Source organism: Amblyomma mixtum, chromosome 2, assembly GCF_055824585.1.
Source record: "Amblyomma mixtum isolate Tamu chromosome 2, ASM5582458v1, whole genome shotgun sequence".
NCBI classification, from domain to species: Eukaryota; Metazoa; Arthropoda; class Arachnida; order Ixodida; family Ixodidae; genus Amblyomma; species Amblyomma mixtum.
The window spans coordinates 46,526,545-46,547,954 of NC_143013.1; the positions used below are offsets into that span (position 1 = coordinate 46,526,545).

At 47.5% G+C, this 21,410-nt stretch overlaps 2 protein-coding genes across 2 annotated transcripts in view; one reads left to right on the forward strand and one right to left on the reverse strand.

The window, feature by feature from the left end:
• Positions 1-8,453: 8,453 nt before the first annotated feature.
• On the forward strand, positions 8,454-10,545 carry LOC149359219 (non-canonical pre-mRNAs endonuclease FASTKD5, mitochondrial-like). The gene has a single exon (XM_089571495.1). It carries the CDS (start codon positions 8,680-8,682, stop codon positions 10,540-10,542), a length of 1,863 nt encoding a protein of 620 aa, XP_089427621.1. The 5' UTR covers positions 8,454-8,679; the 3' UTR covers positions 10,543-10,545.
• Positions 10,546-13,920: 3,375 nt separating this feature from the next.
• The window catches only part of LOC149359220 (protein FAM76B-like), a 31,802-nt gene continuing 24,312 nt past the window's right edge, over positions 13,921-21,410 (reverse strand). Inside the window, exons 7-8 of the mRNA XM_089571497.1 lie at positions 20,508-20,609; positions 13,921-16,963 (exon numbers count right to left, since the gene is read on the reverse strand). Coding sequence (XP_089427623.1) covers positions 16,865-16,963; positions 20,508-20,609 — 201 coding nt within the window. The 3' untranslated portion in view covers positions 13,921-16,864. The remainder of the gene's footprint in view (positions 16,964-20,507; positions 20,610-21,410) is intronic.

Here is a 21,410-nt window from a genome sequence, read left to right on the forward strand (position 1 = left end):
CTCTTCACTGCTTTTAGGCTACCTCCTCTTTTCCAGCATGCTCGATTTTCTCCATGTTAAACTTCCTTATGTCGGCTACCTTGCGCTTATTTATTAACTTCTATAGCTCTGCTAGTTATATTCTGTCTGTAGAGTTAGACGTCCTCATGCTTTGGCATTTCTTATTCAGATCTTTCCTCTCCTGAGATAGCTTACCGGCATTCTGTCGAACCATCATAGTGCCTACTTCTACGGCGCACTCCGTAATGGTAGCTGTGAGATCATCGCTCACTGTTTGAACATTACACCGTCTTCCTCAGTAAGAGCTTAATATCTGCTCTGCGGCGGATTCCTGAATCCCTCTACTTCCCTCATACCGTTAATTCGCTAAAGGGTTTACGCTTCGCTAGTTTCTTCCGTTCCCTCTTCAAATCTAAGCCATTCTGTGGTCATTACAACGCACCTTTTCGAAGACCTCCACATACTGCACGATGCCAGAGTGAGCGCATTGTATGAAGTCTATTTCATTTTTAGCCTCACCACTGGGGCTCTTCCACGTTCAGTTCCTGTTCTTTCGTTTCCGAAAGAAGGTTTTCGAAATGAGCTATAGCTTGCCGGTATCCTGTCGAACCATCCTACCGCCTACTTCTACTTCACACTCCGTAATGATAGCTGTCAGATTATCGTTTGTCCTTCCAACATTGAGATCGTCTTCCTCAGTCACAGCCGAATATCTGTTCTGCAGCGATATCCTGAATTCCTCTGCTTTCCCTCTTAAAGCTCAATCATTAATTGTCTTCCGTTTCATTAATTTATTTCGTTCCCTTCTCAGGTAGCTAAACCTCCTGCTAGCTTTAAAGAGCACCCTTGAATGCGTTATTTGAATAATACAAAGCGACTGAATTTCGATGGTGGCGAAATTCTAGAGGCCCGTGTACTGTGCGATGTCAGTGCACGTTAAGGAACCCCAGGTGGTCGAAATTTCCGGAGTCCTTCACTACGGCGTCTCTCAAAGCCTGAGTCGCTTCGGGACGTTAAACCCCAATAAACCAAACCAACCATTACTAAAACTAAAATTAGAATACTGCTGAATCAATATTACACAGAAAAAAAATCCCGTATGCGACGTTTTGTGTTTTGAACTTTAATGAATATAACGAAGCAATAGACGGCACCTGCGGACCCGTAGCTCAAGCACTATTTCGCCAGGAAGATATTCTACCTGGCCTTCGTAAAAAAAAATAACTAAAACTCTGGAAAAAAACCGAAATGGGCAGTAGACCTTTTTTTTTTGTTTGTTTGCAGGCTAAGTTTACCAAGGTCTGCACCAGGCTAATATTACGGTATGGCGTACGTCAAAGGGGTAGTTAATTTGTGGGCAGATATTAATTGTTCCTCTTGAAAGAACAAATTTGGCAACGCGAGTTCGATATATTCGCCTGTCATAACCGAACGCAAAGACGAAGACGCTCAAGGTGTTTGTCAGCGAACAAACCAAAGTCATCCTCAGGGGCAGAGTGAAGCGCCCGTGGGTGGCGCTCCCCTCCCGTTAGCGCTCACTGAAACACACAGCCATTGATTTCCCTCTGATAGTTTAAAAATAAGGATCCATTTGTTTTATGACCCTTCATTGCCAGCCAAGTGGTGATGCATTAAAAAGATGGGATATTTATGTGATAACGCTCCAACAAGCAGCGCAATTTTCCGGTCGGCGCCTCGTAGCCCCGCGCCACGCGTACCGCAGGCGCCGACGGCGCGCTGGCGCGCTGGCTTCTGCTACTTTGCTCAAGGAGTCTATGCCAGCACTTGATGCAAAGCGCTTTGCATCAAGCGGCCGTGACTGTACTACGTGGTATTCTCCTACGACAGCCAAATAATTTATAATCGCATTACTTCTTGTCTCGTTTCGGTTTTAAGAGTTCACCTATGACTGTGACGATGAAGTGCGGTTATAAGCATTGTTGTCGGTAACGCGTTACAAGTAACGGCGTTACCGGTAACGCATTACTTTTTTCGGCAACTTAGTAACGTACTCGTTACCATCTCGGAACTGCAACGGGTAACGTACGTACGTTAACATTTTTCGATAACGTGAGGTGCCACGTTACTAGTTACTTTTTATTTCAATTGTCCCCCTCCGCCTCTTTTTCAAAAAAAAAAAACGCCGTAAATGATGTCGCAAATAAACAAAATCTACCAGTGTTCTCGACGACCCTTGTTGCGGCTCGCATGCATGCCAAATAACACCTGCCCTTGACGACGCACTAAACTAAAAAAAAAATCACGAACACGCATTCACACACTTGTCTTCACCCCCAAACCACTCACACACACAACTCTCTAAAGAGTAGACGCATGCCGAGCCACCAATGGACCATTTGCAGAAATCTGTAAGTCAATTTCTGCGCTTGTTTTCCAACCCAAAGGTCTCTTTCCCAGGCGGCACTCTCGCATTCTTTGTGGAAGCAGTTCCCTCTTCTGAGTAAACTCAGGAATGGCGCCACTTTACTTCAAGATGGCCACAGGAGAGCCTTCGAAGTAGAGGAAAAAAGGAAATGGGCCTTTGTTAATTCCTGTGCCGACGGTAGTGAGCTATCTCACACTAAACTTTCTAAATATTTTCTGCTCAACAACACTATCGCTCCAACTTTCTCCCGTCAAAGCCATACCCCCCCCCCCCGTTCTCCCCTAGCCAGAACAAGGAACAACGCACACCCCACAGCACTGTGACTAAGGACGGCCTCCCTCCTTTTCCTGCCTAGACTCTGTTGCAAGCTGTTATAGCGGGACAATCTTTAGGGCCAAGCAACCCTGAGCTACCATGTGTCACGTGTTGGCGGCTTTCCCGCCAGTCTGTACCCTGCTACCAGCAATAAAGGACGTAACATATAATTGGCGACGAGGTAAAAATGGCAACTGCGCTGGGCACGATTGGGGAATTCGTTCCAACAGAGGCGACGTCTTGGCCCTTGTATTTGGAGCGCCTCGAATTTTTCTTTCAAGCAAACGACATCGACGGTAACGAGAAGAAGCGAGCAACGCTCTGCAGCGTTTGCGGCCCAGCAACGTATGCCATCGTTCGCTCCCTTTGTTCTCCGGATGCGCCGTCGGCCGTGGCCTACGATGAGATCGTCAGGCGTCTCTCAAACCACTTCTCGCCGCGACCGTCGGTGACAGTACAGCGTTTCAAGTTTGGCACACGTCAACAGCAGCCCGGTGAGTCAATTGCCGACTACATCGCAGAATTGCGACGTCTCTCGGAACACTGCGATTTCGGTGCGTCGCTCGATGACATGTTGCGCGACCGGCTAGTGTGCGGGGTGCGAAGCGAGACCCTTCAGCGTCGGTTGCTGGCGGAGCCGGAGCTTACGTTTGCTACAGCTCGGGAGAAAGCCATTGCAATGGAATCTGCGCAGCGACAGACCGAGCAAATTCGCGGCAGTGCCGCATCGTGTGAAGTTGGCAGCGTGAGCGGGCAGCGTTTCGACCCGTGTGTTGCGAAGGTCTCTGCGCCAGTGACAGCCAAGGAGGGTACCCATAAGCAGGCTGGTTCGCCTGGAAGCACAAGCGTATGTTTCCGCTGCAAGGGTGCGCATTCGCCAAGCAGTTGCCCATTCATGAATATGCAGTGCCACTTCTGCAAGCAACGAGGGCACATAGTGAGAGCATGCAGGAGGAAGGCGGCAGCTCGCGCTTCGGCTGAACCCAACTCTCAGAACAAAAAACGGGCCAGTGGAGGCCGTCACAAGAATGCTGCGTCGGACGTTTACGACGTGTTCGTGCTGTCTGGTGAAGAGCCAGCCGTGAGAGTGGAAGTGCGCGTCAACGGAAGTCCCCTAGAGATGGAGGTGGACTCTGGTGCAGTGTGTTCAGTCATCAACGACCGGACTATGCAGAAGCTGCGAATATCGAAAAGGGCGTTGCGCCCAAGTACTCTTCATCTCCGAGCTTACAATAACAAGGAACTACGAGTGTTGGGTGAACTGACCGTGAAGGTGGAATTCAAGGGGCAGGAACATCGCCTGCGATTGGTGGTGGTTAAGGGTGCTAGTATCGGACTTCTCGGTCGGGACTGGTTCAAGTCTTTGGGAATAAGTCTGAGTGGTGTTCACAGTGTGTACGAGCCGAGTCGAACTGGCAGTAGGGGAACAACAGCCTTGCTCAAGAAGTATTCTTCAGTCTTTGAGCCTGGACTTGGGACAAGTAAAGGGCCTCCTGTACGCATAGAGGTGAACCCGGCAGCTCCACCGCGATTTCTGAAGCCACGACAAGTACCGTTTGCATTGAGACCGAAGGTGGACGAAGCACTGGACAAGTTGGTGAGCCAAGGCATTTTCCAGCCTGTGCGGCACTCGAAGTGGGCAACACCTGTCGTTCCAGTTGTCAAAAAAGATGGATCGATAAGGATCTGTGGGGACTACAAGAGCACAGTCAATCGTGTAGTGCAGTGGGAGACGTATCCCCTGCCGACACCGGAGCAGCTGTTTGCCAGGCTGGCAGGTTGCTCGAAGTTTTCAAGGCTAGACCTCGGACAGGCGTATCAACAGAAGACTGTTGATGAAGAAACAGCTGACTTGTTGACGGTTACAACACATCGGGGACTGTTCCGCGTAACCCGTCTTCAATTTGGCGTGGCAGTGGCAGTGGCTATCTTTCAGAGGTACATGGAAGAACTGTTGCATGGAATTGATGGTGTTCTTGTGTTCTTGGATGACATCTTGATCGGTGGAAAGGATGAGGTGCAGCACAATGCTCGTTTACAAGAAGTGCTCAAAAGAATTCATGAAGACGGTCTGCGACTAAAGTTTGACAAATGTCAATTTGGTGTTGAGGAAGTGTGTTACTTGGGATTCCGTGTGAACTCTGCAGGTGTGCAGCCGACAGAAGACAAGGTGCGTGCTATTCACAAGGCCCCAGAGCCGACATGCAAAAAGGAACTTCAAGCCTTTTTAGGAGCTCTGAACTTTTACAACAAGTTTCTTAAAGGAGCAGCTCATGCCTTGGAGCCACTGTACCGGCTGTTGGACAAGGGTCGCGAGTGGCGTTGGATGGAAGCTGAGGCAGAAGCATTTCGCCAGGCGAAAGATCTGCTGCAGTCATCACATGTTCTGGTGCACTATGATGTCAACAAACCCCTAGTGCTGGCCTGTGACGCATCCCCGTACGGACTGGGTGCTGTGTTGAGTCATGTGTGCGAAGATGGCAGCGAGAGACCGGTTGCACATGCGTCGAGAACTATGAGTGCGGCAGAACGGAATTATGCCCAGACAGACCGAGAAGCGCTCGCCATCGGCTTTGGCATAAAGAAGTATCATCAGTTTCTATATGGGAGACATTTCAAAATTGTGACAGACCACAAACCCCTCTTAGGACTGTTGCACCATGCCAAGCCCATTCCCCAGGTGCTATCACCACGGATGCTGCGTTGGACCCTCATGTTATCGGCTTATGACTATGAAATTGAGTATCGACCAGCGGAGAAGCTTTCCAATGCTGATGCATTCAGTCGTTTACCACTGAGAGTCAGTAGGGCAGAGGAAGAGGAGCAGCGTCTTTGGGAAGTAGGGATGCTGGAAATGGCGCCGGAAGTAGCATGGAACTCTAGGAAGGTGGCAAGATTCACGTCAAGGGATAAGCTGTTGGCTAGAGTCTGCAATTGGGTGCAGCATGGGTGGCCAGAGGGTAAGCTGCCAGAAGAGTTTGCAGCGTTTGTGAGCCGCAAGCATGAACTGTCGGTGTACCAAGGTTGTTTGCTGTGGGGCAGTCGTGTGGTCATTCCAGAGCCAGCTCGACCGTATGTCATGGACATTCTTCACACAGCTCATCCAGGAATTGTCAAGATGAAGGGGCTTGCCAGAGGAGCCGTGTGGTGGCCAGGAATCGACAGAGATGTTGAGCAGAAGGTGAGAGACTGTGCACGTTGTCAGGAATCCAGGTCTGCGCCAGCAGCTGCAAAGATTCACCCTTGGGAATTCACCAAGCGTCCTTGGACAAGACTACACATCGATTTTGCTGGGCCCTTCCAAGGCAAAGTTTTCCTCATTGTGGTGGACTCTCACTCAAAGTGGTTGGAAGTGTGCCGGATGAATTCCATGTCGACAGCTACAGTTTGTGCGAAGCTTCGTTTCCTTTTTGCTACCCATGGCATTCCAGAAACTGTTGTTTCTGATAATGGCACTGCCTTTTGTTCGGAGGAGTTCAGAGACTTCATGTGCCGGAATCAAATCCGACATGTGACCGTTGCCCCATATCACCCTTCTTCGAATGGTCAAGCAGAACGCATGGTGCGCGAAACCAAGGGAGTACTCAAGCGAATGGTTGGAGGCGATATCGACACACGTCTGGCTAGGTTTTTAATGACCCAGCATATCCTGCCTCATGCTACAACAGGCAAGAGCCCGGCCGAATTGCTAATGGGCAGGAAACTTTCAACTGTGTTAGAGCGTCTGCATCCTGACCTGCAGTCCAGTGTGCAGCAGAAACAAGAGCAGGTGATGCAGCGCCGTAGCCAGGCAGTGCGACTGTTTGATGTGGGGGATCGAGTGTTTGTGCGCAACTATCTCTATGGGCCCAAGTGGTTGCCGGGCATTGTGGATGCTGTCACAGGACCAGTGTCGTACTTGGTCGTCACCAAGGACGGTCGTCGATGGAGACGTCATGTGGACCAACTCAGAAGTCGTTCTGCCAGCTACGCATTGGACAGTTTCGCTTCTGGGATGTGTGAAGAGGAGGAACCGCTGGTTGCTTCCCCGGCAGGGTGTTCCGGGCTTGGCATTCCTTCAAGCCTAGAGGACCCTGGAAGACGGGACCAAGGAGAAAGACTGGAGGAGGCTGCAGCGCCCAGTACCGAATCTGCTTCCTGTGGTGAGGACCGTGAAGCGAGTGCTTCCCTTCAAGTCCAGCGACCACAGCGCCAACGCAGCCGCCCTGCGTATCTGAAGGACTTCGTGACGTAGGGGGGAGGAGTGTTATAGCGGGACAATCTTTAGGGCCAAGCAACCCTGAGCTACCATGTGTCACGTGTTGGCGGCTTTCCCGCCAGTCTGTACCCTGCTACCAGCAATAAAGGACGTAACACAAGCACAGTGCGACCATCCGGTGTTTCCATTCGCTTGAAGAATATGAGCGCGTCGTCAGGGTTTGAGATCTTTTGGTTGGAAAACAAGCCTTGCAGAGAAGACGAGTTATAGGTTACAGTTACAGCGAAAACGCACCGATTAAAATTTATGGCCATGGAGTAACGGCAAAGTAACGTGCGATACTTTTTTTCGGTAACGGTAACGGTAACGCGTTACCTTTTTTTGTAGGTAACGTAGGGCGGTAACGCGTTCTTTTTTTCTTAGCGTAACGAGTAACGTATTTAGTTTTTTCGGTAACGCCTACAACACTGGTTATAAGTCACGTGAGGCATAAAAACTGCAACATAATTGTCACTTTGTCATTCGTTGTCGCTCCGCCTCTTGAGGAAGGCTGGCTCCATCACTGCAGTGAATTAAAATGATGAAGGAGCGATTATATAACAGTTTTTCGATGCTTCACGTGACGTTTTTGATCACAGTCATCGCTCGTCAGTTGAAACCGAAACAGCATGACAGAAAAGTTGGATGGATTATTAGTGGTCGTGGGGATTCATGCATAGTAGTGCTTTCCGCGTCATTGTAGACAAGAAAACATGCCACGAAAATTGCGTGCCTATACTTCTTTAATATGTATTTCACCAAAACAGATACTATGAAGGAGTATAGAAGGCAAGCGTAGCAGGGGGTTTAAGACGTTTGCGGGGATACGGTGGCCGCAAATGGCAAAGGACAGAGTTAATTGGAGAGACATGGGAGAGGTCATGGAGGAAGGAAAACTTTTCTTTCCTCCATGATGAGAGAGGTCTTTGCCCTGCAGTGGGCGCAGTTATGCGCAGTCAGGCTGGAGATGATGATGATAATGAGACAACTTTTGGGTGCGTATTTTCTTCTTTGTGATGATTCCTAAGGCATTATTATACATAGATTACCACGTGGCATTCTTCTGTGGCCACTAAATAGTTTATAATCTAATTACTTTTTTGTGCTGTTCTGTTTTCAACAACAAAAAAGTCACGTGAAGAATTAAAAAAAAAACTGCATTATAATCGTTACTTCACCGTTTTAATTCAATTCAGTGATGAAACCAGCTTGTCTGAAGAGATAGAATAATGACGAATGTAGAAGAAGCGATTATTTGCAGTATTTTTACGCCTAACGCGCACATGAGGTCAATCTAGCCAATAAATGTTGAAACCGAAACCGAAACAGGACGACAAAAAATTTGATTATAAATTTCGTGGCCGTTGGAGACTACCAAGTGGTGATTCATGTATAATAGTGTCTTCTGCATTATCGTAGTGAAGAAAACATGCTACCAAAATTAGGTGTCTATACTCCTTTACCTCTGTCAACTTTGGAAGTGTTAATCCGAATCCAAATCCACATGGGGGAAAAGTGTGGTTTAGTTGAGTGCTGCTTGTTCGAGTACATTGTAGGTCGTAAAAGTCGATTTATGCGACGAAGTGATTCGGAAGCGTGATAAAATGAGGGTAGAAGGTATTTAGTAGTGTTCTACCATGTTCTGCCCAGTGCCAGCAATGCTATTTAAGTTGGTGAGCAGTGAATCTTCATTGCGCTCTTGACACGCTACGAGGTATCGTGCAACCGATGCGCGTCCGCAATGTTCCGGATTTGGCGACCTTGCGCGATTTTCGAGTGCGTGCTACCCCCACATCGGCGTGTACTCCACGGAAAGATCCATCGCGAGCTCGAAAACGAATATTTTCATGGAGTTTTAGAAGACTTACCCGATCTGAAAAGCAGCGTGATGCCACAGCCAAACAAGAACACCGTGTGTAAATTTCTCGATGCTTCCAAAGCTGCTGTGGGCACCTCCGTACGTCGATTCGCCGAAAACTCTCTGCGGGTGGACGCAAGCAGTTCCATCGAAAGCAAGCACCTCACACCGCTTATAGCGGACGTCGTCGCAGACCTGCCGGCAACTTCTTGCGATGACTTGAAGTGCGTTCTTACTAGCCTTTCCTTGTGGCCGCAGACCGAGTCGACTACGACTCCGCAGTTCAAACTGCTGTGGAACGCACTTGACCACGAGTGCAGCGCACGGTGTACTGAATTGGACAAACGGCGTCAGCTCCTACTAGCAGACTGTTTCTATCACCTTAAACTAAGCAGGATCACGAACTACAACAGAACCATGCTTCGCGTGTTAGGGCGTGTTATCGGCGAATTGAAGGCGCAAGAAGTGGTTCAGTACTTGTACTACACAAACCTCCAACGTTGGATGGTGCAAGGGGCAAAACGTGACATTGAAGCAAAGCTGCTCGCTTGTTTCGATGAGCTTAGCATTGCAGAAGTAGGCATAGTTTGTCAAAGCTTCTTCAAATGTCAAGAGGCAGTTGGAGAAAAGAAGTTACTTGATTGCATTGTGAAGTCACTGGAGAGGAATGCTGCAAAGGTAGACAGTGTCGTCGTGGCTGCAATTGCAAAAACACTTCGCTACAGTCGGTCAGGCCAAGACACGTACCTCTGGCAGAACGCTCTTGCAGCATGTGAGCCATGCGCGAGGAACTGGACCCCCTCAACAGTAGCGCAAGTAACTACTCTGGCTACAGCACTGAAGAGCTACTACCCTGGACTTCTGGATTCTGCATTGCTACACACTGTTGTGAAGTTGACGACAGTTCGGCTCAAGGAAATAACAAGGACACTGCGAGCTTTAGCACTGTTTAATCACAACTGTGAAGGAAAACATCTTGAGTCCATCTTACAAGAACTATCTAGCCCTCATAGGAAAACCGAAATAGAAGCTCACCACCACACATTTGTGTCAGCCGTGTGGTACCTGGCAGTTATTGGTATTTACTCAGATGGCCTCCTTGCAATGGCACTGAACGAGGATCGGATGCGAGGCAGTCCTAAGCACACAGATGTCAGTTTTCATGCAGAGGCGCTTCAGAGTTCAGTGCAGATTGAACATCCACATTACAAGGGTCCGTGGCTGAGTCAGCAGACACTTGAAAGCCTGCGGACAGAACGGCATTTAATGGGGCGAGACCTTGACCAGAAAACGACTGGGCTGGTCCGCGCAGAGAGGGCTACATTGGAAATTGCAAACCGCTTGCGAGCCCGGTATGGTGATGTTTGCCATGTCGCACGTGCACTGGCTCACCATCACTACCCAGATATCCTACTCTCAGTTGAGAAACCTGGTGGAAAGCTGAGAGTCTCGAAATGCAAACTTGGACATGTTCCCACTGCACGGGAAGAAGGCAGCGCCGTTTCGTGCGCCATAGTTGTGCATGGGCCAGGGTCATACAGCACCAATTCTGGCAAGCTTTTGGGCATTGAGAACATGAAGCTGCGACAGCTTTGCCGCATAGGATTCCGAGTAATTGAAGTGCCCCATTTTATTCTCTCACAGATGTCAAGATCGGCATTTGACCACTGGATTGAGCAACAGTTACAGGCTGTGCAGCTGTCTGCAGAAAATCCAGATCCTTGCACAATAAAACAACCTGTGTAGGCACCAAGGTGGTTTTTATATGCATGGTCAGAGGCTTCTCAGCATACTGGCTGGGAAATTGCAACAATTGAAAGCTCTATCCTTGTTTGCCAAAGCAAAAGAACAGCACTACATCTCTCATTACACACAGAGTGACAAAACAATACACGCCATTTCGCAGAATTGTTTATTGTCCTCGCCTTTTAAATGTACAATGCTGTGAAAGAATTTTACAATGATCATTGCTCAGCCGACTGGCTTCCCACGCAAAAACAGTCAAGTTAATCATGGCACATGCAAACACCACAAGCACTTGCAGGCAATTCTAAGTTCCATTCTGCTTTGAGAGAGTACAAGCACATTTTCATAACATGCATAAAATCATAAGCAACTGTTCACACAAAACCATTAATGACTTCCGTAAAATCTTTTTTATACGAAAAGGTAAGTAACAGTTCAACTACGAAAATAAAAAATGCCTCACACAGCACAACCCAGACTGTGATATCTCAGATAAAATCCTGTGCCATTCAATTGCAAATACGCTATTTGAATCGGTTGTGTGTGAATCAAATGTTGTAAGTGGAACTTTAAAGGATAGTGAACAAAAAATCGGCTGCAGAGATTTCTGGTCCAAATGATAGCTGTGGCACTGAGAGTGACTAAAGCAACTCTTTTGAAAGAAATGAGCAGAAAGTATTAAAGACTGGATGCGACGTCAGCTTTACCAGTTGCAGGCTATTGCCAGCATGGACCGCATGTAAGTGAATGTGTCCGCCTTGCTTTTGCTTCATTGTACAGTTCATTTATACCCTTCTTCATGTCCATGCTTCAAGATCCTCTGCCTGCATCTCGTGCCTGCACCTCGGGTGACCATCTGGATGATTCGGTCAAAATTAATCGAAAATCCCAGACTTCTGCAGTCGAGGTGAACCAAAAAGGGCAACATTTTGCAGAGACGGTACAGGTAGTGCAATCTCGAACCCACCAGAGAAACGAGAGGGCGGGGATTCCCGTACTGCACACTGCCAAGCTAGCTTGCCTAAGATGCTGCCAGGCCCACCAGCTCGTAGGCAGGCGCCCGCCTACGAGCTGGTGGGCCTGGCAGCCGCTCACAAGGCCAAAATGCAGTCTGCTCAAAATAACCGGAATGATGACTGTATACTGGGGTAATAGCATCTTGCAAAAGAAAATCTAGCCCTTTCCCAGTATTTCCAGATTCTTATTCAGCACCCCTTTAAAAAGCAAGTGCAAGATACACATAAGTCAACTAAAAACTATAACCTCGTTGTCCACGACAGCTGATGCCCAATCAACCTGCAACAATAAAACTAGCAAGAACTTCTCTCAGAAAGGCGATAAAGTACTGCTCCAATCTAGTATCCAATGAGCCAAGTCCAGTGTAGCTAAATCCAATTTTTGGCTATGCCACTCCACTGCAACCAATGATTGCTTGCATTAGATGTTGCACCAGGCCTGTCGGCATTATCTCCAGACAACCACAAGACAATTGTAACATATAACTTCGCCTCAAACAGAAAATTGAGGGGACAAACTCCGCCTGAACGGTATGATGGAGCAGCGTTAATGGGTCACTTCAGCAGCCCGAGGACCTCTGTGCATCAGTTCACAGACATGGATACTGTTCTTTCTTTCAGCATATAACACTTGGCCTACCTTTAAGAGTAGAATACGATGGCGTAAGAGACCCTTCCCATGCAAGTACTCCTTCCCTGTTGCCTAGGTTCTGCCTACATGCCCATATATGCGGAATTGGTCATTCTCTGCTTTACATTCATAGATTTCTGGGAGTCCCCATGCCACTCCTGGCACGTTGGTGCAGCGGTCCAGTGACTGGCCACTGCACCATCAAACACAGCCACTGGTGGGGCGTGTGAAACCCAGGTTGCTACGTTCTCTTCCCGAGCAACCGCTCACGGCCAACCATTAATTCAAGTGCTATGGTGGGCAGTTTGCTCACAATCTGGTGGACAGGTTGCTACGATAGGGAGGTTGTGATCATGTCACAAGGTCCCGTGACCTAGCTGGGAGACTGCTTCTCAGGGGTTTGTCGCTCAGTGCGGCACAAACTCTTGCCCCCAACATTCACGAATGACCTTTCAGAGCGGACAGAAGCCAACAGCCACAGAAACCAAGGGGCACAGGAGATTTTTTTTTTTTAATTTATTTATTTTGTGCTGCTGATCAATTTAGAATATTACTGAATATATTACCGCTTAAAGCTAATTGATTAGAAAAGCAGAAGAAAAAACAACCACATGCCGCCGGTGGGATCCGAACCCACGTCCTCCGAATTACGCGTCCGGTGCTCTACCGCTGAGCTACGGCGACGGCTGTCAAACCTTCTGCTTTCGGGGGTATTTATGTTTACAAATAACCTAACCTTGGGAGTGTTCACCAGCGCCACCCACGTTCATAAGCGGCGGACGTAAAACGTCCTGAGTTACCGCAGGTGTGACGTAGAACGTCATCGAACGGAGAGGGTGGAAGCTGCGTGAGAACCCTCTTATGCTTCCTATGGCGTCAAGGCTGCCAGAATCAAGGCCCTCGCTAAGCAATTAAGCAAACAAGGGAAGGAATTCTAACTTACCAAGGAGTGCACACAATTCAAGCCATCAGACTGGGTGCTACCCAGCACAAAAGTACAGTGGGCCACTTGCGACACTACTAAACCAGACAGCCTGGTCGTCCTCTACAGTAGTACAAATCCTTCTCTGGCGCCGAACACTAAGTACCATCTTTGCAAAAAGTGACGACACCTGCAACTGGCCCCATCACTATGGTGGGGCTCCTACAGCACCCCCAGCACATACCAAGGGCCCAAAAGGTGGAAGGTGGAGACCACTGCGTTAAAGGCGCCGTGGGAGTTGAAGGCCTTGAACTGTGGTGATGCGCAGAGTGGCACGTGCACTCTGACACACCCTGCACATTCTCCTCACACTGCAACAGTCTGCTGCTGGAATGCGCCGTCTAGAGACAAGAACACAAAGCTAGCCGCCACACAAGGGATGCAGCCACTGAGGAAGGTCTCCTCTTCTTTGTCATCTGAAGCTAAGTTGCACACGAGTGCTAAACATTCGAAACTGTCCATACAATGACCCGTCTCTGCATTCATGTGCAACTGTGATGCAATAAATATGCGTACTTGAACTTGCTACCACAATACAGCAGTAGGTTGCAAGGGGGGTACATCCTTTTGCGCTGCTCCTTCCTTCCGCCAGCTTTCACCAATGACACAGGTGTAAATATGTATTGAGATGCCCACAGCCTCGGCTTCTTAAAGGGATAGTGAACAAAAAATCTGTTGCTGAGACCTCTGGTCCAAATGATAGCTGTGGCACTGGTAGTGACCAAAACAACACTCTTTCGAAACAGAAATGAGCAGAAACTAGTTTTTTAATGAATGTTTCTCAAAATCGCCGCACCCAGCGGCCGCCTGTGAAAGCTCCCACAGTACAGGATGAGACGTCAGCCTTACCCATCACAGGCTATCACCAGCACAGTCCACACGAAAATGAACTCATCTGGCACACTTTTGCTTCATTGTACATTTCACGTAGTTCAGTTTCCTCCTGTCCAAGATCAAATGCCTGCATCTCATGGTTGTATACCTTGGATGACTACTTGCCTGATTCGGTCAAAATTAATCGGAAATCCCAATCGTCTGCAGCAGTGGTGAACCAAAAAAGAAACATTTCGCAGAGATGGCAGCAGTAGCGCCATCTCTCGCCCACTGGAGAAAGAAGAGGTGGGGATTCCGGTACTGCACACTGCCAAGCCAGCTTGCTTAAGGCGCTGCTCAAAGTAGACATGCTGTCGTGCCTGCCAGCTCGTAGGCAGGCACTCGCTTAGTGCAGCCCGGCAGCCACTCAGAAAATGACCAAAATACAGCCATCCACTCACAGATAACCGGAATGATGAATGTATACTTGGATAATCTCATCTTATGAATGAAAATCTAGCACTTTCTCAGTATTTCCAGATTTTTGTGCAGTATCCCTTTAATACCACACAGTTCCACATGGACAAACCTAATGGCATCACTGACTTCAGCAGTTCCTCACCAAACCAGTGCATTTTTGGATGCATAACTCATAAAAAATTAAATCTAATGAAAGCCAGACATACAATAAGCCAGTTACTTTTAAGTTTTCATGAAGCATGTGCAAACTGGAGATTTCCTTATTGCGTTCGTCTAGCTTTTGTCTCGACAACATGCGAACTGGCAAAAACAGTACATTTTGTGTGAAACTACAGCTTTTGCATTGCCACGACATCATGGCAACACTTTCACCGCATATTTTTATTTTTTTTTTTGCACCAATGAATTTGCCAGTGTTTGGTTTATTAGGGTTTAACATCCCAAAGTGGCTCGGCTATGAGGGACGCTGTAGTGGAGGGCACCGGGTAATTTCAACCACCAGGGGTTCTTTAACGTGCACAGACATCGCACAGTACAAAGGTTTCCAGCATTTCCTCTACATGAGACTGCCGTGGCCATCTTTAGGGTCAGCAGCCGAGCACCATAACCACAGAGTCACCGTGAATGCTCACTTTCCAGCGTGTTGTCTTTTTAGTACTTGGTAAGCAGTCAACTTGGTATTTAAGACAACAGGTCAAGAGCTTCAGAAGAGATCCCATTTAGAAACCTCATAATTGATGCCATTAACCTGGCTTCTGTGGCACAGCTATTAATCGACCTTTTTCTTTTTTGAAAAAAAAAAAACTAGATGTGTGCCAGCTGGCAACTGGAATATGTCACTGGGATAAAATAGAAAACAAAAAATGCCAGCCTAGTGCCGTTTGGCAGATCCAAATGGCGTCGAGCAAATGTCTCCCACTCACTGGCAAATTAAGTGCAATTGCCATAACTACAGCGCACCTGACTGAACAGAGAAACCAACACACCAAGGGAGCGCTCACTAGCAACTTAATTTATTGGATGACCAGCAGGCTTTTTATAGCCCACTGGTGACCAGAAAGGGAAAACGCACAAAAAACATGCATGGAAGGAACTAGTGCCGGCAGATAGCAGGCATGCATCAACTTTCACAATCAAGGTACATGATTTCTTTCTGGAACAACACTACTGAGGGTGCGCTTAGATAATCGTCCCACAATCTTACAATCATATGTGCCTCAGTATCGCTCGTTAGTGCCTCACGATTTTTTGTGATGACGCTGTGCATTCTGTGTACATTGGTTCATAAAGTTTACTGTCAGTCTTCTGCTTTGCAGCCCCAACAATGTTTGGCTACGTGGCCTGAAGCGGTCACACATGCGACATAGGCACAATGCTCTTTTAATTGTTAAGACAGCGGCCAATCTGGCTAATGTGCTTCTTCCCAGGGGACAAGAGCAGAGAATAGAGAACGCCTTCTTGGCACGGAACAAAACGAACAACGTGCCTAACTGAACACCTGCACGATTCACAATTCCCACCATTGACCATTTTGCACATGCTGGACAATTTTTTAGGTGCTGAAAAGGCAACATCAACACCCGCATGGTTTCCAATTCTTGAGGTTGTGGGACCCCTGATGGAGATATGGCACAACAACCTTTCTTTTCTCCCTTTGTCTAATGGAGTCACTAGTTTTCTGAGCTTTTTTTTTTTTTTTCTTACGCAGAAGTTAATGAAAGCGAATTTTGTGAACTGATGTATGCAAGATGCAGCATCATAGGGAAAAACCGTAATGAAAGTTTGCAGGGCAATTGCACAAGCGGACCCTCAGTAGCATTGTCCCAAAAAGTAATTAAGTATTTTGACTGTGAAACTGGCACTAGATCCTTCAGTGCATGTTTTTGTGTGTCTTTCCTTTCTGGTCGCCAGTGGGTAATAAAAAGCCTGCTGGCCATCCAATAAATTTAGTTGCCAGTCAGCACTCTGTTGTGTATCCTCTTCTCTGTTCCGTCAAATGAGCTGTGTTTATGGAAGATGAAAACAAACACGCCCAACATACCTTAAGAGTGGAACTGCCCATGCCATGCACTCCTTGCCCTGAAGCTAAGTCCTAAATCAAAACACAATAGTGACAATACACTACTGCCATTCTTCCATAAACACCCAAGCTACAAAACAACCCGCTTTAAAAACCAGTACCAAGCTAAATGAGGTTTTCAGTAAAACGAAATAAAAATCCTGCCAGAATGCCGCAGGACATTAAAAAATAAAGGGATTTGAGATGAGAAAGATCTCGCTTGCCTAGAAACAAAATATAAGATGAGGATGAGCAACAATGAAGGAACCCGACAATGGCTGCCTCTGCCCGTGTGGGCTTAAGAGCGAACGTGCAGTGGGGAGGCAGGGATGACACTGCGGTCACGTGATCAGGGAAGACGGGCTGTCAGTCGAGGTCACATTCTTCCGATTGCTTTTGGCCTTGGCTGCCATCTGTTTCTGCAGTGTCAGGAGCTTGTTCTGAAAACAAGTTTGAACACAAATTGAGACACCAGTGCATCCCACAAAGCGCTTCCTGTTTGAAGCGCCCGTTTTTGAAAAACAAAAGTTCTACAGGGACACTGAAGACAACTCCAGCCAATTTATCTTCTTGGTGGCTACATTGACATTTGCTGCTGAAACACTTAAAAATTTTCCTGCTACTCGATTCAAACTTGTGACATCGACATTCCTCAAGTCCCTCCTTGAGTGGAGGGAAAACTACCGCAATTAGACTGATCACCGTACCGCTTGTAAATATGGTGGATGTCGCAATGTTTGTTTGCTGTGTGGAATTTGGTCTGCCCACAGACCGAGCTTTTCATAAGAGTATATACAATTCGGATACAGCGGAGTGCGTAACAAAGCATCAGCCGATTGATGGCCTCAATCCAATCAACAAGAAATTTCTGGCACATTACTGATTCACACGTATGACCGTGGCTAGCCTTATGATATCCCTGCCGCTTCCGCCCGCACACAAATAACCGTTATCAGTCCCGACTCCAGTGCTGTGGTTGATCATAGCACTGCACTTCTCCAGAGCGGCACATTTCCAGTCGTCAGTGGAAACCTGTGCAACAATGCTCACACAGGGGCCAGTTGGGTGATCATATTTGGAAACATAGAAGTAGTGCTAAGTTTCCAAATATCAAACCTGTGCAATGTTCCACAGTCTACTGTGTGCCACGTTGCACAGTACATATCACAGCTAATTGCGAGCTCAATCTGCACAGTGGATTCTACAAATGGCAGCACGATTGCTGGGAACAGCGCACAGAAAAATCTAATTTATTCGGTTACCGTAAAAACCCGTAGAAAACACGTAAAAAAAAACGTAGAAATTTGGTTACCGTAAAAAACGCAATATAGGTCGGACCGGAACATAGGTCGACCCCCTCAGCTAACCAATTCTAAAAATTAAAAAAAATATCTTTTCGAATGGCAAAAGTACCGAAAGACACCCTTACCTTGAAACAAATGCGGCTCAACCAGCTGCACAATGGTGACAGTATTTATTTTCATTTAGATGCTGCTCGTATGTACACCAGGCCAATTCTTTAACACTACCACGCGACCATCAACTCGCGTGCTTGTCAGCGCCTTATTAACAGCACTCAGCGGCGAAACAAGCGAGATACGCATATGTGTACACATGTGCTTACTCTCGCTCCTTTCGCCGCTCCGTGACAAGGTGCTGACAAACGCGTGAGGCAATGGCCGCATGATACTGTTAAAGAATTGGCTGGGTGTACAGTACAGAGAAGGGCACGAAGTGCGCAAGCGTTACTTCAAGTCATCAGAGTCGTCCGAACTCGAGTCGGATGACAATTGCTTCTCGCTGCCCACGTCCTATAGAGCATTTAATCCTTTGTGCCGTCTAGCGCACCATCTCTGCGGTGAGAGATTTCCACACCGACAACACCCAGCCACAAACCAAAATAACTTTGTGACAACGGAAACGCAAATTTGCATTGCCACAACATCGCCATACCGCTCTGCTGCTGATGGCGATGATGATGGAGGCTATTGACTTCAGCCGCCCACTGTTGCAAGACTTCCATACTTCTTCCGCCAATGACCGGTATATAAGACGGGGATCGACTTTTCGCCATGGTTTTTTGAAAAAAATGTTTGACCTATATTCCGGTTTTTACGGTAACTCGACTTGCGGCGCGGTCCTGGCAAAACATCAGACGCTTGTTAGCAAGGGGGTATTTAGTTGTGCACCAGTTAACTCGGACAACCTTGGAAAGGGCCAGTGGCTCAGAGGCTCATCATCCCTTGCTGTAACCAGCGGCGAGGCCAGAGGGTCAGAGAAACCGAACAAGAAGCTGCGTCAGGGGCGGAAGAATGTGATGCTGACAGTGACCGAACGAGCAGTGGCTAGGTGGTGCCAGCCATAGTCTGATGCAAGGGTTTTGGCCACCGGAGCATCCAGCGTCTACCAAAAGCTGCAAGGTTGGTTGGTTTGGTTTGTTGGGGTTTAACGTCCCAAAGCGACTGAGGCTATAAGAGACGCCGTAGTGAAGGGCTCCGGAAATTTCGACCACATGGGGTTCTTTAACGTGCACTGACATCGCACAGCACACGGGCCTCTAGAATTTCGCCTTCATCGAAATTCAACCGCCGCAGCCGGGATCGAACCCGCGTCTTTCGGGTCAGCAGCCGAGCACCGTAACCACTGAGCCACGGCGGTGGGGCAAAGCTGCAAGGACGACGAGAAGTTTTGTTTTGTGCTGCCACTGCAGCCACTCTTATGCTGCAGCTGCTTTCTTTGTGTTGTGACAGCATGCACAGCGTGCCAACAGGTGAACGTTGCGTTCTTAGACTCGCCTTGCTTGAGGAGCTCCAGAATGAGCATAAACCGCTGACCCCTTCCTCTGGCATCATAATGGCAATAGGTCATGTTTTTGGTGAAATTTGACTTTTTCAGACTGCCTGGTTTTTTCGGTGTTCTTGCGGCCCGTACAGAGTCCGAAAAATTGGTCGTCAATTGTATAATCAAACGGTGCGAAAAATTCCATTAGCTTAAAAACAAATTCCCTCTGCTGCGAAAGACTGGCTGTACAAATTGCAAATTCCTCTGCTCCCCACATTCTACTTCCAAAAGATATTAGACTATCTGAGCCACAGTCATGCTTTCATTACGTCTGCACCACTTTATGTCATGATACCAGACAGAGCGTCGTGGCCACAGGTCTGCCGCGAACGAATGCAGACTCTGCACGAAGCAAGAACAGTCAGTCTGCACGGGCAACAACGCTCGTGAAGACCGAGAGGTAACCCATGGAATGATGCTGGGGGCCTCCGAGTGCACCCCCCATCCAATCCTTCCTCCTGCATCAGCTGCCCCACCCTGCGGGTGGCATCGCCCAAGCCGTGGCAGACTCTGTAGGTGTCCCGTTTTCAACACGACCATGCGCTCTTTGCAGGACATCTCGAATGAAAACAATCCAATAGCCATGCCTATTCAAGCCAGTCCGTCTGATTCGCTCCCGTCAGCGCCCACCGACTCCTTTAAAATCCAAGACGGTGCCTTTGACAGCGGCAGGAAACAGGTTGGTTGTGGCAGCAATGCCCGCTCGAGTCTATATTAGACCAAAAACATGAACTTTCAGTTGAAAAACCGATCTCCATGGCCTAATTGGCGTCTGTTTTAGTACAAAAAATCTCTCAATTTTGGACTGCAACATTGGTCGAGAAAATGTGCAGGTTCCTATGAGGGGCACGACTGTTCATCAGCGAAGTCCAAAATATTGTGCAAGTCCTAATTATTGCAGTCCGAAAAATCGGCTGGCTACTGTACATTTTACTGCATTAGCAACACTTGCACACAACTTAGCTACAGTGCTTGACCTCAGTTGCAGACAGCTGTGCATCAAAGGTTGCTTGCAGTGACAGTTGAACACTTGTTAGGGCACACATATGAACTCCAACTAGAACTCCAACTAGCAGTGAGAACAACCACCGTGTCGTCGCTCTCACTGCGAGTGAATGGAAAGACAATGGAAAGACCCCTCACCATAAGATCCTGCACAACTTCAGAGTGCTTCTTTTGCTCTGCTTGGAGTTTTGTTCGAGCATTACGCTCATCCGAAGACATGTGGGCCTTCAGCTCTGCAATCTGGGAAAAACATCACATCACCATTTTACTGTCAGGTCTAAAAAAAAAGCGAGACTCTCCAGCAACAATGTCTGCCCACAGTAAAACCTCATTAATTCAAGTCTTTGGGACAGAAAAAAATTGGAACTATTCGGGTTTGCGAATTAACGAAGCATACCAAAGAAATGGAACCCAAGAAAAAATGTTGTTGTGCTAATGTGCTACCTTTATTGGCTTAACTTTGTTATTACTTTACCTTAAGTAACCAATGATGGTAACCTAGAGCTCTAACCTGAGCAGATCACATAAAGAAACGACGGACGGTGGTGTTGCACGCAGTCAACCAGTCACAAGTAGAGGTGTGCAAATAGTGATTTTTTTGGCTAGAAGTGAACAGCAATTTCCTTTGAATAATTGCAAAGTGAATATTTTGAACACTTCTGGCACAAAAAAAAGGTTTAAAGGCATAGTGAGCATTTTAAAAATCCTGTATTTTTCTAGCACATAAAGCTATTACATGACAAAAAAGGAAACTGCATTAAGGCTCTTTCAAACTCACGGAAGCTGTGTAGACTTTCTGCAAAAATGGCCATCAGAATATGGGGCAGTTGCCCCACATGTGGTGTCAATGTATATGTGAGGTGCGAGACTGATTTGTCGGAACTGCGACTGCTGCTCTTAAGGGGGGACACTGGTCTTGAAAAGAAAATTTTATTAATTTAGTCATAGTTATGAAATCTTCAGGGCACATGTATTTTTGTGCGCCGATTCTAGATATGTCATTAAATTTCATGTAAAACAATTTCTTGAGCACTTGTGCAC

What these genes read in the sequence shown, in the direction of transcription:
- LOC149359219 (XM_089571495.1), top strand. Translation starts at nt 8,680, where the DNA reads ATGTTCCGGATTTGGCGACCTTGCGCGATTTTCGAGTGCGTGCTACCC.